This window comes from Psammomys obesus, unplaced genomic scaffold (assembly GCF_907164565.1).
Source record: "Psammomys obesus unplaced genomic scaffold, mPsaObe1.curated_primary_1811, whole genome shotgun sequence".
Taxonomy (NCBI): Eukaryota; Metazoa; Chordata; class Mammalia; order Rodentia; family Muridae; genus Psammomys; species Psammomys obesus.
The window spans coordinates 17,800,667-17,824,760 of NW_026592548.1; the positions used below are offsets into that span (position 1 = coordinate 17,800,667).

The 24,094-nt window shown below is 36.7% G+C and overlaps 1 protein-coding gene across 3 annotated transcripts in view; it reads left to right on the forward strand.

Annotated features, from left to right (window-relative positions):
• Pkn2 (protein kinase N2) overlaps nucleotides 1–22,210 on the forward strand; it is a 108,494-nt gene extending 86,284 nt beyond the window's left edge. For all 3 annotated transcript variants that reach the window (XM_055614316.1, XM_055614318.1, XM_055614317.1), the window contains 7 exons: nucleotides 7,956–8,132; nucleotides 11,352–11,414; nucleotides 12,688–12,764; nucleotides 13,715–13,857; nucleotides 19,186–19,293; nucleotides 19,510–19,590; nucleotides 19,678–22,210. In XM_055614316.1, the coding sequence (XP_055470291.1) occupies nucleotides 7,956–8,132; nucleotides 11,352–11,414; nucleotides 12,688–12,764; nucleotides 13,715–13,857; nucleotides 19,186–19,293; nucleotides 19,510–19,590; nucleotides 19,678–19,881 (853 nt within the window). In that variant the 3' untranslated portion in view covers nucleotides 19,882–22,210. The remainder of the gene's footprint in view (nucleotides 1–7,955; nucleotides 8,133–11,351; nucleotides 11,415–12,687; nucleotides 12,765–13,714; nucleotides 13,858–19,185; nucleotides 19,294–19,509; nucleotides 19,591–19,677) is intronic.
• The last annotated feature ends 1,884 nt before the right edge of the window (nucleotides 22,211–24,094 follow it).

The window sequence follows — 24,094 nt, forward strand, 5'->3', positions numbered from 1 at the left end:
TATATACCTGAATGCCAGAAGAGGGCACCAGATCTCACTATAGATGGTTGTGAGCCGCTGTGTGGTTGCTGGGAATTGAACTCAGGACCTCTGGAAGAGTAAGCAGTGCTCTTAGCCTCTGAGCCATCTCTCCAGCCCACTTTTCTAGTTTTGCGTAATAGGGAAACAGATCTCAAATATGAAAACCAAAAAGGAGATTCAGTAAATGATAAGTAAAGCTCGTTCTTGGAGAAATTTAGGGGAGGAAATTAAAAAAAAAATAAAGTAAAATTTTAAATGTTATCATGTCTAGAAAACCTCAGGAGAAAAGAATCAGTTCAAAAGTAAACCAGTATATTTTACGTAATACTGTGTAATATATTTTACATGCTAGTATAAAACATATAACATATGTATATATAATATATATAAAGTTTAAAATATATATTACATAGTAGTAAGTATGACTAGGAAATAACTCAGATTAGTTATAACTAAGCAGAATCCTTTATGTTTACTTTGTACTTTGTTTTTTTAATAATTCTATCAAGTTCTTTGTCATTCCATGTTACTCTTTTGTTGTTGTTGTTGCTGTTGTTATTTTGGGGAAGACAAAGTGACTATGTTGTCCAGTCTGGCCTGCAGCTTGCAGTTGTCCTTCCTTCCATGTGCTCATTTACAGATGTGTGCCCAGGTATTCAGTTGTGCCCTGCCCCATTCCCTTATTCACAGGCCTCTAAATTTGTTCTGTAGTCTGGGTTATATTATTTTCAAATTACTTTGAAATATGCCATGTCACATAGATTACAATAAATTTCAAGTCAGTTTCTTTAAATTAATATAAATTACAGGTAGTTAATTACGCTCAGTCTTATCAGCTTTCCTACTATCTTTGAACACTCATTGAGCTTTCCCATCACTTGCATGGTTGTAACTGTTCACACGAATTTCTCATCAAATCATATTAAATGTAACAGAATAGAACCAGAAATTTTTTTGTGTTGGCTTGTGTTGTATGTGTGTGTGTGTCTTACAAACAGGTTATATGGAATTCAGTCCTAAAATCTGAGTTTTATTATTAGTTTTTCTCCTGATGTTCATATATTTCTTTCATGTCATTTAATAACTGATGTGACCATTAGTCTTTCATATCTTTTAATAACTGAACAAAACTGGTCAGTTAGGGAAATAAGACATAAAAGCATTGTAAGGAAAGAAGGCTAGATAAATTAACCTAAAAATAAACATTACAGGTAGTAGCAGCTTATTAAAAGATTTAGGGATTTTTTTTTTTTAAAGGAGAAATTAGATTTTTATTCTTCCATAGCAGTTGAAGGATACAGAATTTAAAGTTTGAGGAGCTGGAAAGATGGCTCAGTGGGTAAAAGGGCTAGCCAGCACACCTGACAACTAACAACCTGATATTATCCTTAGGGCATGATAGAAAGAGACAACTAGCTCTCAAAAGTTGACCTCTGGCCACTACGTGTGTGCAGTGGCTCATGTATCAGCACACATACTCAAACACTCAGAAAATAAATACATAAATATAATTACATATATTAAAGTCTGAATAAGTTGAGATGTGAAGATTTTTAACGGGAATATGCAATTTAGACAACATTTAAACAGGTTAAACATTATTATATTATAGTTTTCTTATGCTGTGAAATGCTTATGAATAAATTTATTGTGTTAATTTGATTTTCTTTTTTGTTTGTTTGTGTTTTGATTTTTTCTGTGTGTAACATCTGGACTCACTTTGTAGACAAGACTGTCCTTGAACTCACAGTGATTCACCTGCCTCTGCCTCCCTGTTAAAGAGCCTTATTCCTCTCTCTAGTTCTTATCCTAAGATTTCTATCATCAACACTGTCAGCCATTTTTAAGTGAGGTTATTAGTAAAAACTAATTACAGGAAGTAAATGGTTTTAGCCAGTAATTCTCAGTCTTTTCTACCTTTTATGTGTTCATTTCATATCCAGCCTGACATCCATCAAGTAGAGCATTGGTGACTCACCATAAATTCACGTATAATGGATTACTGAGTCATGCATAGATACACCTCGTTTTTAAAATTTCCTTGACCCCAGTATATGTTAGATCAGCTTTGTCTTCACCACATCTGAAAATATTTTACCTACATTTACTCAAAATGTGTAGTTTGCTTTAATAAAGCAAATGTTTTAAGACTTCATCTTACCCAAAACATTTTTAAAACAGTATTTTTCAATAAATTTAAATTGGACAAAATCAAAGCTATTAGCTTAATAGTTCCCATGGATTTTTTATGCCAATACTTTATATTCATATTAAATACATCCCCAACTTAAGTTATATAAGCATAAAAGTAAAGCTTAAGAATATTAGTGTGGATTTCTAAGTATAGAAACATTTCAAACCATCTCTGGACCTGATGATATACACCTGTACTACCTGTACTGAAGGCTGAGGTAAGTGGATCACGAGTTTGAGGCCAATGTAGGTCACATAAAAATATTGTCTTAAAAACATTAAACAGATTATGTAAAATCAGTATTTAGGAGTTTATTTGTAAGGAACTCAGATGCTACCAGAAAGTACCTTTATTTTCAGAATTTAAATGTAAACTGATGTTTTTGCTCTTGTTCTAGTACCGCACTCTACTAACACAGAACTTAAAATACTTCTTTATGGGGCTGGAGAGATGATGGCTCTATGGGTAAGAGCCTTTGTTGTCCAATCATGAGGACCAGAGAGTTCAGATCCAAGCACTCATTTAAATAGCTGTCTGCAAGCACCTGTACAACATCTGCATCCATATATATTTATAAATAAATATAAATATATAAATCTTAAAAAATACTTCTTTGTAACAAATATGATTCTTAATGGTTACCGGGCAGTATTTAAGTTTTCAAGTCACTAATACTATAATGGTACTTGGATAAAATACTTCTTTTGTGAGGGGAAGTTTGGGGATTTTTGGTGTTGGTTGCTTGGTTGTTTGGTTGATTCATTTTATTTGAGACAGGTATCTGCATAGCCCTGCCTGTAATGGAACAGCTCACTTTGTAGACCAGGCTGTCCTTGAGCTCATAGATCTGCTTGGCTCTGCATTCAGAGTACTATGAGGAAATGCATGTGTCAGCACACCTGGCAACATTACTGTTTTTTAAAAGGCCCAAAAGGAAATAATAGTATTATCTCTTTCTAACAGCAGTAGTTCAACCTGATATTTGGAGTGCCATAGTATTGTTTGTCACAACAAAAGTCAAACTCTAAGCATGTAAAAATATTTAAGGATGATGACTGTAATCGCACATGGGTGCATCATGGAGGTCAAAGAACTAGTTGATGGCATTTTTACCCTCCAACTTTATATTATATGGTGATTGAACTCAGCTAGTCACCCAGTGAGACACCTCACTGGCTTTAAGTGTCTTCATTTAAAAATAAAAGCCTATATGGCACAAAATTTGAAAATCTAAATGAAATGGATAACTTTCTTGACAGATTCCATCTACCAAATTAAGTCAAGATCAGGTAGAAAGACTGAATAGTCCTATATCTCCCAAGGAAATAGAAGCAGTCATTAACAGTCTCCCCTCCAAAAAAAGCCCTGGACCAGATGGCTTCAGCGCAGAATTCTACAAGACCTTCAAAGAAGTACTAACACCAATTCTCCTCAAACTATTCCATAAAATAGAAACAGAAGGAACACTACCAAACTCATTCTATGAAGCCACAGTCACTTTGATACCTAAACCACACAAAGATCCAACAAAAAAAGAGAACTTCAGACCTATCTCTCTTATGAACATTGATGCAAAAATACTCAATAAAATACTTGCAAACCGAATCCAAGAACACATCAAAGATATCATCCACCATGACCAAGTAGGCTTCATCCCAGGAATGCAAGGGTGGTTCAACATACGGAAATCCATCAATGTAATCCACCACATAAACAAAATGAAGGAGAAAAACCACATGATCATCTCCTTAGATGCTGAAAAAGCATTTGACAAAGTCCAGCACCCATTTATGTTTAAAGTCTTGGAGAGATCAGGGATACAAGGCACATACCTAAAGATAGTAAAGGCAATATACAGCAAGCCTATAGCAACATCAAACTCAATGGAGAAAAACTTAAATCAATCCCACTGAAATCAGGGACAAGACAAGGCTGCCCACTCTCTCCATATCTCTTTAACATTGTACTTGAAGTCCTAGCCAGAGCAATAAGACAACTAGAGGAGATCAAGGGGATACAAATCGGAAAGGAAGAGGTCAAAGTGTCACTATTTGCAGATGATATGATAGTATACATGAGCGAACCCAAAGATTCAACCAGAGAACTTCTTCAGTTGATAAACACCTTCAGCAAAGTGGCAGGATACAAAATCAACTCAAAAAAATCAGAAGCCCTCTTGTATACCAAAGACAAAAAGGCTGAGAAAGAAATTAGGGAAACAACACCCTTCACAATAGCCACTAATAACATAAATTACCTTGGTGTGACTCTAACCAAGCAAGTGAAAGACCTGTTTGAGAAAAACTTCAAGTCTTTGAAGTTTTTCAAAGAAATTGAAGAAGATCTCAGAAGATGGAAAGATCTCCCGTGCTCATGGATTGGTAGGATTAACATTGTGAAAATGGCCATCCTGCCAAAAGCAATCTACAGATTCAATGCAATTCCCATCAAAATACCAACTCAATTCTTTACAGACCTTGAAAAAAAGATTCTCAGCTTCATATGGAGAAACAAAAAACCCAGAATCTCCAAAACGATCCTGTACAACAACAGATCATCTGGAGGTATCTCCATTCCCGATCTCAAGCTGTACTACAGGGCAACAGTAATAAAAACTGCATGGTATTGGCATAGAAACAGAAAGGAGGATCAATGGAATCGCATAGAAGACCCAGAAATAAACCCACACACCTATCAATACTCAATATTTGACAAAGAAGCCAAATCCATTCAATGGAAAAAAGACAGCATCTTCAACAAATGGTGCTGGACCAACTGAATGTCTACATGCAGAAAAATGAAAATAGATCCATATTTATCACCCTGCACAAAACTAAAGTGGATCAAGGACCTCAACATAAAACCAGATACTCTAAATCAGCTGGAAAAAAAAGTGGGAAACAGCCTAGAACTCATTGGCACAGGAGACAACTTCCTGAACAGAACACCAACAGCACAGGCTCTAAGAGCAACAATCAATAAATGGGACCTCATGAAACTGAAAAGCTTCTGTAAAGCAAAAGACACTGTCATCAAAACAAATAGACAGCCTACAGATTGGGAAAGAATCTTCACCAACCCTTTATCTGACAGAGGGCTAATATCCAGTATATATAAAGAAGTAAAGAAGCAGAAAAGCAACAAACCAAGTAATCCACTTAAAAAATGGGGAACAGAGCTAAACAGAGAATTCTCGAAAGAGGAACGTTGAATGGCAGAGAAACACTTAAAGAAATGCTCAACCTCATTAGCCATTAGGGAAATGCAAATCAAAACGACCCTGAGATTTCACCTTACACCCATCAGAATGGCCAAGATGAAAAACTCAAGTGATAGCACATGTTGGAGAGGTTGTGGAGAAAAGGGAACCCTCCTCCATTGTTGGTGGGAATGTAAATTGGTACAATCACTCTGGAAGTCAATCTGGTGCTTTCTCAGACAACTAGGAGTAGTGCTACCTCAAGACCCAGCTATACCACTCCTAGGTATATACCCAAAATTTGCTCAAGTACACAACAAGGACATTTGTTCAACCATGTTCGTAGCAGCTTTATTTGTAATAGCCAGAACTTGGAAACAACCCAGATGTCCATCAACGGAGGAATGGATACAGAAATTGTGGTATTTTTACACAATGGAATACTACTCAGCAATCAAAAAGGAAGAAATCATGAAATTTGCAGGCAAGTGGTGGGATCTAGAAAAGATCATTCTGAGTGAAGTATCCCAGAAGGAGAAAGACAAACTTGGTATATACTCGCTTATATAGACCTACAAGACATGATAAACAATGAAATCTACACACCTAAAGAAGATAATCAAGAAAGTGGACACAGGCGAAGGTGATTAATCCTCATTTAGAAAGACAAATGGGATGTGCATTGAACTTATGACAGGAGTCTACCACAAAAGGCATCTGAAAGACTCTACCTAGCAGTGTTTCAAAGCAGACACTAAGACTCATAACGAAACCCTCGGCAGAGTGCAGGGAATCATATGAAAGAAGGGAAGTTAGTATGATATGGAAAGGATAGGAGCTCTACAAGGACCAAATATATCTGGGCACAGGGTCTTTTCTGAGACTGACACTCAACCAAGGACCATCTATGGATATAACCTAGAACTTCTGCTCGGATGTGGCCCGTGGTAGCTCAGTAACCAAGTAGTTTTCCAAAGTAAGGGGAACACGGACTATTTCTAATAGGATCTCAAGGGCAGGCTGTTTGACCCCCACCCCAGGGGAGGAGCAGTCTGTTAGGCCACAGAGGAGGACTTTGCAGCCAGCCCTGAAGATACCTGATAAAACAGGGTCAGATGAAAGGGGAGGAGGTCCTCCCCTATCAGGGGACTTGGAAAGGGGCAGGGAGGAGACCAGGGAGGGAGTGTGGGGTTGGGGAGGGAATGAGGGAGCGGGATACAGCTGGGACACAGAGTTAACAAAATGTAACTAAAAAGAAAAATAAAATAAAAAATAAATAAATAAAAGCATTAAGCAAAGCTTTTAAAAAAGCAAAGAGCCTGGCAATGGTGGCACATCCCAGCACTTGAGGAGGCAGAGGCAGATGGAGCTCTAAAGTTTGAGGCCAGCCTGGTCTACAGAGTGAGTTCCAGGACAGCTCAGGCTACACAGAGAAATCCTGTCTCAAAAACAAACAAAAAAACCAAAGAACATCATTTTTTATTTTATTCTAAGTTTCAATAGAAACAGAAGTGAAGCTTGCTTGGTATTAGAAATTTATATTATTTCTAAGGTTTGTCTATTAATCCTTATTTTGGTCAGGAACTAAAAATTAATAAGTTAATTCAAGCTTCATATGAGTAATACTTTACATAGTTTTCTTTTACTTTGAGTTTTAAACAAAATTAATTTATTAAACATTTTCAGGAAAATAATTCAGGACAAATCTTTTGCTTTTGCTGTTTAGGCTACATAAATATTCCACATTCAGGGAGTTTTGCCATAGTTCTTGTAAGAACTCATCTTGTTCTTATGGGGATTTCTACAAACATTTCTGTGATAGCACAGAAGAGCATGTCGTTCTCAAAGAATTCCCTTTTGAAAACATGTTGTAGAATTCTCCTTGTTTTCTAGTCCGTTTTCTAGATTAAATTTTTATCAGCACAGCCATGTCTTTCAGCATCATATTTTATGACATAAAAATTTGAATACTGTAGCTAATGAATTATAGATGCTGTCCTTGAAACTACCATGGTCAGAAACTTTATTTACTTACTGAGTTTCACTATATAACTTAACTGTAATTATTAGCCCCATTTGTGCCAGGGTGATTTTATCATATAAACTTTATAATCTTTATATTTTACTATTCATATTTTAATTTTCATTAATAAATTTTATCATTATATATCAAATGGGACATTTCTTTTTATAATATTGGAATAGACATCCAAGAAACATACCTCTGCAACAAAGATAAACACTACCTCAGAGCAAAGAGCTGGGAAACGTAGCCATCCTAATATCTAATAAAATAGACTTTCAATCAAAATTAATCAAAAAAGATGATTCTCATCAAAGGAAAAATCCACCAGGAGAACATCACACTCCTGAACATCTATGCCTCAAACACAAGAGCACGTATATTCATAAACAAAACATTATTAAGGCTTAAATCACACATCAATCCCAACACCGTAATAGTAGTGGAAAGACATTTTTATAATTTTTAAGTTCGTAAAAGCTTGACATTTTGTTGTTGTTGTTTTTTCTCTCCTACAGCCTGATGTGTGAAAAGAGAATTTTTGAGACTGTGAATAGTGTCAGGCACCCCTTTCTGGTGAACCTCTTTGCATGTTTCCAAACAAAAGAGCATGTTTGCTTCGTGATGGAGTATGCTGCGGGTGGGGACCTGATGATGCACATCCACACTGATGTCTTCTCAGAACCCAGGGCTGTGTGAGTATTAGACATCCACCTCACTGTGTGACTCAGGGCTTTCTGGGTTGGAAAGAGCTGGGGATTTTAGATCCTTGCCTCTCCTCTAGTGGAATGTAGACCCCACAAGAAATACTAAAGTTTTTTTATTTGTGTGTTTGTTTGTCAAATACTTTTTGTGTTTATGTTCTCTGTAGCTTATGTTGAAAATTTCATGACTTACCTTTATTTTTATACTTGATAATTTAAATACAAGTTAGGTTACATGTAGTTTATTTTTATTTTAGCTATTAGCTTTCCCCCTACAGAATAATTTATAGATACATTATTCTCAAAGTGCAGTACGTTTGTTTTTTTTTTTTAAATGAAAGTTGACATCTCATATTTGTTTAAAATGCTTATATTGTGTTTTAAGGGATAAGGCCATGCTTAGCATATTTCTCAAAGAACATTTAAAAATGAAAACAAAAGACTAGTATGGGTTGAGTGTCCCTTGCACAAAATGTTTCAAGCCAGAAGTGTTTAGGCTTTTGTCGCTTCAGGTTTTAAAATTTGGCCAAGAATCCTAAATCCTCAGTCATGAAATTCTCCATGTTCTGTATCTTTTATTTCTTGATAAGGTCTGCCAGTGCCACCCAAGCTACCCTTAAATTTGGTATGTATTCTAGTCTGGCCTCAGAAGTCATAACCATCCTTGGTCATCCTCCCAAGATTGTAGGTGTCTACACCCAACTCTGAAACTTTCTGAATGTTGTGTTAGAGCCTTTCATAGTTCAGATTTGGGAGTTAGGGATGTTTAGTCTGTATTCTTAATACCTTTGAGGAAAAAGATGGAAAGGAAACTTCAGTATAAACCATTTTTGTAGTTCAGCTAAATTGTTATTAAAGTTAGCTTATTCAAGCATTTTAGATTATAGGTCGTATACAGCATACCATTTTCTGTTCTAGTTTTATAGCTTTTACATAGTGGAAAGCTCTCCCATTAGCTATATCTATGCTAAATGCTAAGACTTAACAAAGTTGCATCTTTAGGCTCAGTCTTTTCCCTAGTGGTCCAGCTACTGATAGTACCCAGCTCAGGACCATCTTTTTCATTTGTAAGGCTCATAAAGATCCCAATTAGCATCTCAGATTGATTCTTTCTGTTTGTTTTCTCTGCTATTTCCCAGGACTGATACTCTTATTAGTCTTCCTTATCTTATTAAATAATAATGTTATCTTCTGTGTTGTTCAAGCCAGAATGCAGAGTGTAGGTATTGGTCCTCTTTTCCCCTCACCTGTAACATCCATACGATTCACAAATCCAATCAGCTCTCTCCAAAATATTCCCAAATCATTAAAATAAAAAAACCAAAAGTGACTTTATTGATTTTACTTTTAATTATCTTAAGTCTATTATATCAACTGACATTCCTGTAGCAATTTCACTTTCATACCTTTGATTTTTCCCATGTAACCATTAAAGGAGTACTTAGAGACAGCGATAGTGTCACAGCTTTCAGTTTTCAGATAAGAAAACAGGAATTAATTCTGATGCATAGTAAAGTATTTTAAAGTAAGCTGAGTAGAAAGTCACTAATAATTCATTTTCTGGATATTTAAAACTTGAAGTTATTTCCTTAATTTTTATTTTATGTGTGAGTGTCTACATGTATGTTTATTGGCTAAATGTTTGCAATATCCATAGAAGGCAAAAGAAGGAGTAGGATCCCTGAAGATATTTAAATTTTTTAAGGTGGTGGAGCAAAATTAGACCCTCTGCTAGGACATGGTCTCAGGAGGATCCTGAATTTAGGCTAGCCTGAACTACATAGGTAGTGCCTTGATTTAAAGAAAGAAAAAGCATAAAAATAAACAGAGAAGAAGGATTTTTTTTTTTATTGTTAACATTGTTTTGGCATGACAATGTTTGCATCAGAAAAGCTTGATAAAACTATCTTCATTAGTTTATCAAGTTTAACAAACTGCACACAAATGCTTTAACCTGTTAGACAAGATTAAGTATACAACTAAATATGTACGTGCACATAGTTGCATCTTAAAATTCTTCAGAATTACAGTTTCATTTTTATAAATGAGTAAACTTTAAACCCGAATATAATACCTATGATGTAGTATTGATGCATTCGCTTAACTTAAAAGAATATAATTATCTCTGTAGATGGCATTTGAGTTGGAGTGATAGGAATAGATGGCTGAGTGAAATATACATTTGGAAAAGGGTTGGTAATAATGTGTATTTTATAAAGAAAATAATTATATTTTTATATAATTAAGAACCTATTTTTCCTAAATGTCTTTATAGATTTGCATTTATAAATTCATTTATTTATTATCTTCACTTAGCAAACCTATTGTGACTTGGGGCTGTGTTATATCTTTGGCATCAAACTGAAAAAGACATGCCTTAAGACTTGATATTCCAACTAGGCTCAGTTTTCCCTGGAACCTAAGGCCATGTTTCTGTGCTAGGCTTTGTATCCTGCCCCACAAACAATCCTAAGTTCATACATACATCTAAAGCCAAACATTTTTTCAACAATACTTTGTCTGTTTCTTTACTCATTATCTATTCATTTCTATTCTGTAGTACTCCCTCATCTTAGATAACTGTTAATTTCTTTGTTAGCACCGTACTATTTGTTAACACTGTTCTATTGTAAAAGCCTTATTTATTTTCTCTCTTCTCTACATACTTCTGTTCCAGTACGCACAATGTCCGTAATATAAATATTCTCCCTCATTAAAATGACTTATCTCCTCTCACTGTAAGGAAATTTCAGTATTTCTTGTATGACATTCAGGATTGTACTCAGGCTCTTTCAACTCGATATCCTGCTGTGCTTCCCCGTAAAGTCCCATCATGTGCATTAGCTACAACAAATTCTGTACTAGTTGTCAAACTGTCAGCTTTCATGCCTCTATTCTTCTTCCCCTCTACGGGAATGGCCTGTATTTGCTAGCAAAACTTCTGCTTTGCCACTCTGTCCCTCCATCCTTATAGCACATTGTAATTCCTCCTACAGAACCAAAAAAAGTTCTCTCTGGAGACGCTTAATAGCTCTGCCAGGCCAAATGAATCCCATTTTCTCATTTTCAAAATTTATCTCCAATAGCATAATATATTGTATGTAGTAGGAGTAAATATTTGAAGACTTAACTACAAAGTTATGCATTGAAGTATATAAGAATTTAAGAGCAGTGAAGTTTATTAAACATTTGATTTAATTTCTCCAACAGATTTTATGCAGCATGTGTAGTTCTCGGGTTGCAATATTTGCATGAGCACAAAATTGTTTATAGGTAAGTACTTTTTTGTTGTTTCTAATAACTTACTTCCATTAGAATTCAAGATAACTAATAAGGATATTTTCTGCTAAACCCCAGCTTGAAAAGATAGGTCACCAACATGCAAATTATGTGATGGACTTCTTTGGTTCTTGGCCCTCTGTTCGTTTCCTCATTGAAATAGAGAAAGTATGAATTGGGCTGTGGTGACACAGCTCAACAGTAGCATTCATCTAATGATTACATTTGAGTGTCTACTACAAGAAACTTCTTTAAACCAGTTGACCACAAAGAGAGAAAAACAGATTGTGCCAGAATATAAACTACCATGCTGTTCCTTCATTGGGATGTCTTAAGTAACATGTACTAAGCATAGTGGTAGAGCAGTTATGATGTGTGAAGCCCTGGATTTGATCTCCAGCATAGTAATACATAAATTAATAAAAAAAAGTTGCCATCACCTGAACTAGAAAGTATATTGGTGGTATAGCCCATTCATGTCCTGTTCCTGGCTCCTTCTCAAATTGCAGAACAGCTAGTAGCCAGAATCTGGTCCCTAGTCATGCTGCAGCTCTTCCTTCATACTGCTGCATTTCATGGTACTGGAATACAACCTCATCTTGAGGAAGCCAGTCAAAATAAGGAGTCTATAAATAGAGGTTTATTCAAACTTCTAACAATGTTTTTAAAGTAAAGATTTCCTCACGCTTCTACTTACTTAATAAAATGTTTTAAACTAGCTTCATTTGTAATTGATTAGCTTTGTGTTTATTTTAAATTACACTCCTAAAAGTTAATATTGGCCAAATGTGGTGGTATGCACCTTTAATCCCAGCACTCAGAAGGCAGAGATATGTGGATCTCTGAGTTTGAGGAAAGCCAGGGCTGCACAGAGAAAACCTGTCTCAAAAAACAAACAAAAAAAGTTAACTCTTACACTTTATTTATACCATTAGCTTAAATTATTTTATAATGTGTGTAGACAAACTTCACTTCAAATTGTGATTAAGTCAGATTAACATTAATAAAAATTTAAACTTGAGTAAAAGGTATTTAAGCTGATTCTACATTTAAATAGATAATATGTGCCTTTTAAAAATATATATTCTCATCTATATAAAAAGAAAGAAATAGTTAAAAATTATATTACTACATGAAAGGAAAATGAGAGCATCTCAAGCCATAACTTGGAAAAAAGTTCTTAGAAGACAAAATTGAGCCACTCTTGGAAACAAAAATTATGTCTTATGCTATGACTGATTTATTTTCATGTTTCTATCTTGAACAGAGATTTGAAGTTGGATAACTTATTGCTAGATACAGAAGGCTTTGTAAAAATTGCTGACTTTGGTCTTTGCAAAGAAGGTAACTGGGCTTTGTAAATTCCTTTTTAATAGATTATTGTTTCTTTGTAGTTTGGTAATTTGCAAATTTGTGTATAAAAAACAATGTGTTTTTTATTTTAGTTTATTCTATTACAACATTTGGATTGCTCATATGAGCCAGTAACAAAACCATATTAAGACTTTGTCTCATGGGCATAAATACTTCCTGCTTCTAGAAACTGTAGTGTGAGACACAGCTTCTCTTCTTATGGCTAATAGTCTGCCAGCACTTTAAAAAAGCCCCAAGCACTGGCTTGTTGATTAGGACCTTGCAGAATGAAGCACACACACCTAGTGACTTCAACAGCTTCTTAGAACTATTAACATTTTAAATTGGAAAAATAAAAGTATGTAACTATCTCAATATTGTTTTCTATATACTCAAAGTAAAGCAGTGAGCTGAGGCAGTTTGAATCAAAGGTCACACGAGAAAATATAAAGTCATGGATGTAAGCACTAGACAGTGCTAAGTTACCTTTGACTCGTAATTTTTCCATGTGTATTCTGTATGTCTTTGAAAAACTTGATTTGATTTCATTGAATCCATTTCCTCAACTCTAAAGTGAATATCGTTCTCTCCAGGGATTATTAAAAATGAATATGGGACATAGTAACCAATGTTACAAATAAGATACTCTCCTCTTTATATAAGTCATATATGCTTCCTCTTCTGTACAATATTAACTTTATTTTTATTACTTATTATTAACTTTGTTCCCATAGTACATAAACACAGTTTTTTGATACCTTAGTATTAGTGGCTGTTTAATAAATCAATAGTTTTGATGGCTGAAAAAAATTGTAAAGTCTTGGTATGTTTGAGTTAGATCACCACATAGAGCAATGTCAGTTTTTCTTACTAAACACACCTTCTAATTTTCATCCCAAGTTTTATCTTTTGCTAATACCTGAATTTATCTTGATCTTCAGGAATGGGATACGGAGATAGGACAAGCACATTTTGTGGTACTCCTGAATTTCTCGCCCCAGAAGTATTAACAGAAACATCATACACAAGGGCTGTAGATTGGTGGGGCCTTGGCGTACTTATATACGAAATGCTCGTCGGAGAGGTAAGCAGCAGGGAACAGGAGAATGAAGAAAGGGGTAATGATTGGAAGGATAAAGCATATAATTTTTATAGACACCTACATGTGTCTGCTGCAGAAGTAGAAACAGTTTCATAGATATTTGTATGTGGCAATGATTGACTGTGTTTGTACAATACCTTTACTAGCCTAGTTTAGATTTTATATGATGGATGGACTGCATCATGAATGTCTTCAAATAGCTTCTTTAAGTGTTTTGAGGTGGTTATGTTTTGTGGTTTTAACATAACTGATATTTCATAGAGAATAGAATAACAGGAGACTAATAAAACTATACCCTACAGGCAGGTATGGTCATACACACCTCTATTCCTGGTACTTGGTGGGATGGGGCTGGAGGCAGAAGGAACATGAATATGAGACCAATCTTGGCTACATGGCAAAAAAACTTTATCATTGAATTAAAGTACTTTAAAAAAAAAAAGAAAAGATTGAAAAACATACTTAAATCTATACCAAAAAGTCATCTGTACATTTCTCGGAAATAAATATGACCTTCAACAGTAGCAGTGTTGGAGGTCTAGCTCTGCAGTTAACAGTGCATAGTATTGTTGCAGAGGACCCAATTCAATTTCCAGCACCCTACTGTGAGAGCTCATAACCCCTTGTATAGCCTCACATCTGTACTCCACAGACATCTGCACGCAAGTACACTTAGGTCAGATAAGCACAGATATACATGATTAAACTTTTACAGGCTGAACGTGGTGGAGCACAACTTTAAACCTAGTGTTTGGAACACAGAAGCAGGCAAATTAGCTGTGTGTTCAAGGCTAGCCTGGTCTACAAAGCGAGTGCCAGGGTAAAAAGGAAAACAAAACAACTAAGAACCAAAAACTTTTTATAGCCCACTTTTTAAACAATAGAGCAGAATTGAAGTTATCGACACTTTCCCAATTTTCTGTATGTTAACAAGATTAAGTTTTGAGGACAACTGAGATATATGTATATAAAGTTTTACAATATATGAGACATGAAGTAAATAAAAATTATAAGGGCCTGATATATGTTTTATGAATTGCTAAGAATGATCGTAGAAATGGAATTTAGAATGAGTATATATATATATATACACACACACACATTTATTTTTTAAAAAATATATTTTTAAAAATTTTTTTTAAAAAATGAAAATTTTTAAAAATATGTATTTATTTTTTTATTAATTACAGTCTATTCATTTTGTATCCCAACTGTAGTCCTTCCCTCATCCTCTCCGAATTCCACCCTTACTCCCTCTTCTCTACCCAGGCCCCTCCCCTAGTCCACTGATAGGGGAGGTCCTCCTCCCCTTCCATCTGACCCTAGTCTTATTAGGTCTTACCAGGACTGGCTGCATTGTCTTCCTCTGTGGCCTGGTAAGGCTGCACCCCCCTCAGGAGGAGGTGATCAAAGAGCAGGCCACTAAGTAGAATGAGTATATTTTTGACAAGGCAGTTGAAACCTTTTTTGAGGAGGGATTTCTCTGGAGATGCAAGAAGACTTCTTGGAAATGATTCATTATTTCGGAGTTTCCCATTAGCAGCTACCTTCCTTGTACATCCAACTCATTTAGTAAATCATTTAGTGGCTGGATGAAGGAATGAATGGACACCTTCTTGAATGTCAGATGATTCTGAAGGTGTAGTCTCTGAGTTGCTTACTGGCATCTAACCATAACAAATAGTTGTGTCCAATGGACAGCTGTTTCAGTATGTCAAATTGGACTAGATTCTTCGGAAAAGGAGGGAAGAAATGGCTCATTAAAAGATCTATATGCTGGTACACGCCTTCCATCTCCACATTCAGGGAGACAGAGACAGGAGGATTGCTGTGAGTTTGAGGCCAGCCTGGTCCATTAAAAGGGAGTCTATGATGTCCAAGGAAGGCTACACAGAGAGATCCTGTCTCAAAAAACAAAACAAAACAGGAAAAAAAAAAAAAAGAGGAAGAAGAGCTATGTGCTTTATAAGTATTAGTTCTTTTCTGGTTTTGTTTTGTTTTGTTTTGTTTTGTTGCATCTACCTTTAACTCCAGACTAGTCTTATTGCCATTATCAGATAAGTGAGTAGACAAAAAGTGGTTAATAACATGTCACACAAGCCGGGCACAATAGTGCATGCCTGTAATCCTAGCACTCAGTGAGGCAGTGGCAAGCGGATCTCTGTGAGTTCGAGGCCATCCTGATCTACAGAGCGAGTCCAGGACAGCCAAGGCTACACAGAGAAACCCTGTCTCAGAAAAAGAAAAACAAACCATGTCACACAGCACTTGTGAGGTGTAGGGTTGGGAATTTTTGTATTTTTTAGAGCCTGTTTCTAAACCGTACACTTTGTGCTTTAGGCCATTCAGCCTCATTTATTTTTCTAAGACATGAGATCCAGATTGAATTTTTTACCTTTGTTTAGAAAAGCTGCTATAGGTATTTGGAATGGGAAAATTGTTTAGCCTTAATATACACAAGTCTTAACTTTCCAAGGTGCCATAAGATTCATAATACTGGTGCTGGAAGCTGTAACTTACTTAAGCTCTGCCTCAACTCCAGTTTTGCAAAGAAATGTTTCTGTTGTCATATTCTAAATGGAACATTTAAGTAACTCTAAGATTTAATTGTGATCCAAAATTACGTGCTTTCTTATAATTACTTTCTACCAGGAATAATGGTACATGCCTTTAGTCCCGAAACGCAGGAAGCAGAGGCAGGTGGACCTCTGTGAATTTGAGGCCAGCCTGGTCTACATAGTGATCAGGACAGCCAGAGATACATAGTGCAACTCTGTTTCAAACCCTATTCCATGCCCCAAAATAACTTTTTATGTTAGAAATAACATGCAAAAAATAGTTTTGTAAATCTTGCCAAACTAATAACCTATTGGTTTTGACTTCTTCTGTTCAAGATACTGGCTTAACAAACAAGTGAGGAAGTTCCTGCTTCATAGTTTTTAAAATAGTTTCTAATTGATTGACTTTTAACCAGACCCAGAAGTTATTGCCATTCCATTACAGTTCCCTTTTAATTCCATTTGTCTTTGGTGCCTCCATAGGAAGGTAATTAGGAAAGGAATTATACTTAAAACCCGTTGGTCTGTATTATCGTTTTATAGCATTATTGAAGCTTCAATTACAGTTTATTTTTTTTTTAACTTTTTATTAGTTGTGAATTTTACATCATGTACCGCAATCTTATCTTTTACTCCTCCACCCTCCACCTTTGCAACCTGCCCCTCAACAGAGAGAAAAAAAAATCTCATTCATACAGGGGAAGCTGTCATGTGTCACAGTGTCCCACACTATGCCCTTTTGTCCACACTTCTTTGCTTGCAAGTGTTCCTTGTAATGTCTGGGAAGAGGCCTGTGGCTTCTGGTACTCTGTTAATACTGGAACCTCACTGGGATTCCTCTCATATATCCTTTTGCTGTGTCATGGAGATTCTGAATGTAGGTTTAAATCTGGAGGAACAGCCCTGTCATGCACTCCAGCAGTTCATAGATGGGATAGATATTGGGATGGGCCAATTCAAAGCCCTGGATCTGGGCCTGAGAGGTATCTGAGATGGTCAGCCTACCACCTCTCCTGCTCTCATACACTCAGGGCCAGCTCGCCAGCAACTTGCAGTTCTACCCTGTTGCCCAGGCAAGGTGCAGGACCAACTCTCTCTAGTGAGGGACATAACCAGTTCTGCTCTCATGATCCTAAGGCTAGCTCTTCTGCCTGTCATAGATAGCAAGGGTTGAGGGAGGGCAGGAGGGCTACTCTCCCTTGTTCATGCCTCCGCCCAGCAGACAAAAGGCAAAACCAACTCTTCCACACCCATGCTTTCAAAACTCCTACATCCAGGGTTAGCTCTACTGTGCTGTCCAGGTGAGGTGCAGGGCCTGCTCTACCTAGTGCTGTCGATGAGGGACAGGGACAGCCCTCCTGCCCACCATAGGTGGCAAGGCGTAAGGGGGGTTTATTTCTCCCTCACCCATGTCACTGCAAGGGGGGATGAGTTAGGTAGGCCTGGGTTTCCCACATTTCTATTCTTAGGGGCAACTCACCCACAACTCCTGCAATGTGTGGGGCACTCTGCTGCATACTCCAGCTCTCTAGGACCAAGGTCAGTTCTCATTCTTTCATACTCCCAGGACCAGCTCTCACATGATGCCCAGGTGAGGGATGGAGCCAGTTCTGCACAGCCCTCAAATATCAACATGTTCCGTGGATCAGCAGGCCAGACTTAGGTATCCGTCTGGCCTTTGCTGGTAATAGACCCCTGTTGCTGCAGGGCCATGGACCCAGATATGGCCCTTGGTGGCACCACAGGCCAGAACCCCACCATGGTCCCAGGTGGCAACACTGTATACTTGCATCAGGCCGTACCTCATACCCTCAAGTCTCCAGTTCTGTTTCTTTTTATTGTGCCCACATCCTTCTGCTTCTTTCTCTTCCATTTCTTCACCATTTACTTGCTCCTTTTAGTGGTGCCTGGGGTTTCTGAGTGTCTGGGGTGTCTCAGGATGCTGTTTATTATGGTGCAGGACAAGAGTCATCCTGGGCATGGTCTGCCTCCCTCAGGCCTATGCCAAGCCCTACTGGTGGTCATCTCAGGCAGGTCCCTGTCCAGGCCCCATGGCACTGATCTGGTGGTCATCTCAGGCCTGCTCCTCACTTGGCCTGCCTAAGTGCCCCCCCCAGGCTTACTCCATCCAGGGTCCTCAATCCCAGGCAAGGTCCTTTTAGTCTTCAGCTGGTTCCCAATCCTGGGAGCCTTAGGGGCCTGCATGGCTCTGGACTAGTGGTTGTCTCAGGCTAGCTCCCTGTCTGAGCCCTCTGTCGTTGGACTGGTAGTGGCCACAGACTTGTGAGGAGGGTTGAAATAGGGTCTCACATTGTAGCCCATGTTGACCTAGATTCAACACTTGTCCTCCTCCAGTCTCCCAAGTGCTTGGATGACAGGTATGAGCCACCATGCTCAGCTCACAATCAGAACTTCTTACAGAGTTTATTTGAAACATAGTTTCATGTAGACCAGAGATAGCATAAGCTACTTACTTACACTATGTGGAGGGGCCTGTCCTTGAACTTCTCATCCTCCTCCCTTTATCTTTGAAGTGCTGGGATGGCAGGCTTGTATCACCATTCCTAGTTTTGTGTAGTGCTTGAATTGAGCCCAGGGCTTCAGGCATGTTAGGCAGGCACTCTAACTGAGGTACATCTCCGAGTCCTGTTTTGTTTCATTTTATTTTCATTGCTGAATGTTGGTTTTACTTTGAATATATGATTTTATACTATCTTAGGACTTTTGTTTTAATAGAAAATATTTCTTCTAGTCTCCCTTTCCTGGTGATGATGAAGAAGAGGTTTTCGACAGTATTGTAAATGACGAAGTAAGGTATCCAAGGTTCTTGTCTACAGAAGCCATTTCCATAATGAGAAGGGTAAGAAATTAAGATCAAGAGTACTTTATTATTATTATTATTTAAGCTTAAACGTTTTGTTGAAGAAATTTTCCTGGTTGAATTTTAGAAGTTATTTTTAATTTATAGATGTTGAATGCTTTAGACAAATCTAAACAAAAGAATCTAAGCCTTTTGAAGGTAGTGAGAGTCACTGTCAGTGAAGCATGTTTTATTAGTTTCATCTTAACTCCCTAGCTGTTGAGGAGGAATCCTGAGCGACGCCTGGGAGCTGGTGAGAGAGATGCAGAGGATGTAAAGAAGCACCCATTTTTCCGTGTAAGTGTAAAAGTTCAAAGGTTTATATGAAACTTGAGTGATTACGAACAGGAGACTAAACTGGCTCATTTATATTTTGTGATCCAGCTAACCGACTGGAATGCTCTGATGGACAAAAAAGTGAAGCCACCGTTTGTACCTACCATCAGGGGACGGGAAGATGTTAGTAACTTTGATGATGAATTTACCTCAGAAGCACCTATTCTGACTCCACCTCGAGAGCCCAGGGTACTCTCGGAAGAAGAACAGGAGATGTTCCGTGATTTTGACTACGTTGCTGATTGGTGTTAAGTTGCTGGACACTGTGAGACCAAGTGGACTGACCGACAAGGAGACCTCTTGAAAACAGCAGCCCTTAATTTGCTTTCTGTGCCACCAGGAGCTTCTGAGGTTTTATAAAGCACATGAAGATATAGTTACAGTACTGTTTTGTACCTTCTCAATGTTTTCAACGTAAATATGAACACTGGAAGCAGTTTCATGGAGTTTAGGCTGAGTGAACATTGGCCATGGAAATCTATTAAAAATAAATACTTTTACATCAGTACTCTATTTTTAAAAAGAAGAACCACTCTTTTATAGTCCCCATCTGTGCTTTAGGCCTGCCTTAAGTGGAAGAAACATTAATCACTTAATTGTATTTTACAAAAAAAAATATAGGGTTTCGGATGCTATTGCTGTTCACATAAAGTGTGATTCTGTTTTACTAAGGCAATTTATTTTTTAAGAAATCACTATAATATGAGAAAATGTGGCAGTTGTACACCTTTGATGGCTTGATTTACAGAAAAAAAATGAGAATATTGATTTCTAGTTTGATAAATTTTCTATATTTATCAGGAGAACACCTTATTGCCTTAACTTTACCAGCCATGCAGCAGAGCCTCATAGCTTTCCAGCAGAGCTACCTGCCAAACGAGCTTTGTTGATTAAACAATGCTGCAAAAATATAGGAACATCACCATTTACTTAACATTAACAATGAGTACTTCTGATCAGCTGGAACCAAGATACCATGCTAACTGTATGCATTCCCGAAGTTGAGACACCCTGGAGGATGTCCAGTCAGGTCTTCCAAAGTCAGTGAGCCTGATTAACCCTTTCTTGATATGCGTCCTACACTTGTATCAACCCAGTCATCTTGTTCTCATGTCTGCTGTAGAAGGGAACTCTGTCTTTGTTAGACCATAGCGACTATCATGGTATACATGCTGTGAACATGTATATGTATAAGTTGTAATGTATTCTGTATTGTAGGCATATTATTTAATTTCACCACTTCATCACTTTTGTACAGTGGCCAAGCAGACACCTCAAACTCCAGCATTTACATTAAGTGCATTTGTACATTTTAGGCCACTGGATCCAGATTTTATATTGGCAGTTATTGAGGGCAAAAGCAATATATTGTAACAGAATGTATAAATATTTTTGATAAAACAGTTTATATTTTATAAAAAGTTATTATAACACTAAAGCTGTACCTCAAAAGTCTCACAAATAATTTGATCAAATACTCTACACATCCTCAGAGGATCCGTTTGTGGCTTTTTATCTCTCTTATCATATGATTTTTTTTGCAAATCATGACCTTCACTTGGCTGGAATTTTTTTAGGTTTTCTTTCTTTTTCTTTCTTTCTTTTTTTTTTTTTCTTTTTACATTTTTTTTTCTTCTAGCCTGTCACTCCATTGTTTTTCCTCAATTTAGTAATATCACTAATGATCCTGTGCTTAACATGTTAGGGCCGTTATACCTCAGGAATAGCAAGTTGGTAACTAACCACACTTGAATTAACCACATAATCCAGTGAGCTCACCTCCTAAAACTGTCCAAATCTTAGTCAAATGAAAAACATGGATGCATGCAGATAAATGAAGAGTTGAGCTTAAAACAGCCTTGCTATAAGATTCACTTGCCTAGTTTTATTGTATTCTGAGAACAATTAAAATTGTTCAGATATACTTTATATTACCTTCCAAATTCATATTATTTTTCTTCTAAGATCGTTTGGAAGAAAATGTTACAAAAAAAGGAACAATGTGTTGTTTTAAGTTGCTTTAAAATGCCAGTTAATTGCCTTGGGAAAGAACAATAGAGAAAAAAAGCATAATTGTCTAGCTTTAATCTGAACAGTGTTAACACAGTCAGAAATAAAACACTAACTACTTTTGAGGTACAGTCTGCATACCTTTGTTGGTTCTGAAATATGCATAGAAAGCAATGTTTCAAATGGACTTTTAGTGTTAAAAACTGACAGAGTTATATACACAGTGTACAGAAATTTTTTTTAATTGAAATCAATCACTAAAAAAATTTAGAGGTCAGGGCATAGTCACACAATTATGCTGAAAAAGCACTAATTTTTCTGTAGTTTAAAAAAAAATATATATATATATGTTAGCAAGATTTTAAATTTTAAGAGTGTAAATAGATTTTGCTATTATTGTATGTGTATGTGACTGCTCAAGCACTTTGTAAGGAAATCGGATACTTTAGAATGGTACCCTATGCATCCAAATGAAATGTGCCTTTACATCATTCTAAGAAAATGAGTGTTTTGCAGTCATAAATTTCCACAAATGCACAAATTAAAGTTTAAAATAGATTGAAATTTGTAACTTTGGTTTTAAGTGTTCATTCCTTTTAGAATTTTCTTTGTGTTAAAATATAGTATCAGCTCTACTATGTTCAAGGTCTCAAGAAAATTATTTTTAGTTAGCTTTCTTATAAGTACTTTTTCTGGGGAAAATTTATATTCTAGTCTATATTCAGCAGCTTCTTTCATCCATGCATAGAATACCCACTGTCACTAGACACTGAGACCAGGAAGGTTGCCAGGAGAAAAGCAATGAAATTTTTAAGACTGAAGAAGTGCATGTGCTAATGGTAAATTGTAAGCAATGGGAGCATGCATGCCATTCTCTTGTTAGAGCTGTGGTTCTCAACCTGTGGGTCATGACTCCATGGGGGCAGTCAGACGACTTTTTCAGGGGGTTTGTATATCAAATATTTATATTAGCATTTCTAACAGCAATATTACAGTTACAAAGTAGCAACAAAATTATTTACAGTTGAGGGGTAATAACATGAGGATATTAAAGGGTTGCAGCATTAGGAAGGTTGAGAACCACTATATTACAGGACAACATTTTAATTTAGGATCTGACATTAGAGAAAATAGGCAAATTAATAAAACAGAATGCTACCATTTTGTAGTAATCACATTTTAGATGTATAATATTTTTGTACAATGATACATGCTCTCTTTGGAACATAATGAACATTGTTATTATATGGTGGTCGCACCAAAAATGACTTCTAGACTGAAGTCTGACAAAGTTATATAAGTACTGCTCATTTTACCAGAGCAGCTAAGTGGTGAGGAAACACGGGGGAAGAAAACAATTACGTATGTTCCTGTACAAGATTAGAGGTAAGTGCTTAGAAAACTTGGAAACCTTATATGTCAAAATCCATGTCTGATACCATGCTACTGGGATCCTGGCTAGTGGAATCCTTTAGATACCAGAAACCCTCAAGAATTATTGATACCATTAAAGATAAGAATTTGGCAGCCTTTTATACAAAACAGTGCAACAGTCTTTAGCAGCAGTCTAGACAGACTGGGCTTTAGCACCCAAAGTTAGAGTTACTATACGAAATGCAGTTCAGGTGCTGTGTACCTTTACAACCTAACACTTGGGAAGTGTGGGTAAAGAGACTGTTGGAAGTGAGAGGCAGTGTAGAGGTCCATGCCAGCCAAGGGTACACACACTGGTCACTGTGCTCCCTAAGATAACACTTAAAATTACATTGCACTAAAAAAAAAAAAAAAAAAATGTTTCACTTATTAAGTAAATAAATAAATCCAAACATTCCAAGAAGATATTTTAACCTTGCAAAAGTTTTTAATAATGAAAAAAAAATTGTACTATGAACTCAACATAATCTAGATTTAATAGGTAAAGCTACCACAGTACTACTGTTGTACTGAATCAAATATGACCAAGTCAGAGTGAGCAGCATCTGAAATAGAAACTGCTACATTAGCAAATTGGGCTTATTCTAAGACTGCAAGTATGGTTCACTACCAGGAAGTCCATAAGGTTACTTACCATATTAATCGATTAAAGAAAAAGTGATGGAGGTAATAGCATTCCTCAAGTTTTTAAGCAAAAAGTAGAAGTTTTATTTTTTAGATTTATTTATTATTTATACAGTGGTCTGCCTGCATGTGTGCATGCACACCAGAAAGGAGCACCAGATCTCAACTATAGATGAGTTATGAGCCACCATGTGGTTTCTGGGACTTGAACTCAGGACCTTTGGAAGAACAGCTACTGCTCTTAACCTCTGAGCCATCTCTGCAGCCCAAGAAGTAGTTTTCTTAACCTGACCGGTGGTATCTATTGAAAACAAATATCCTCTACATCAGCAGTTCTCAACTTGTCAGTTATGACCCCTTTGAGGTTCAAACACTGCTTTCACAGGGGTTGCCCAAG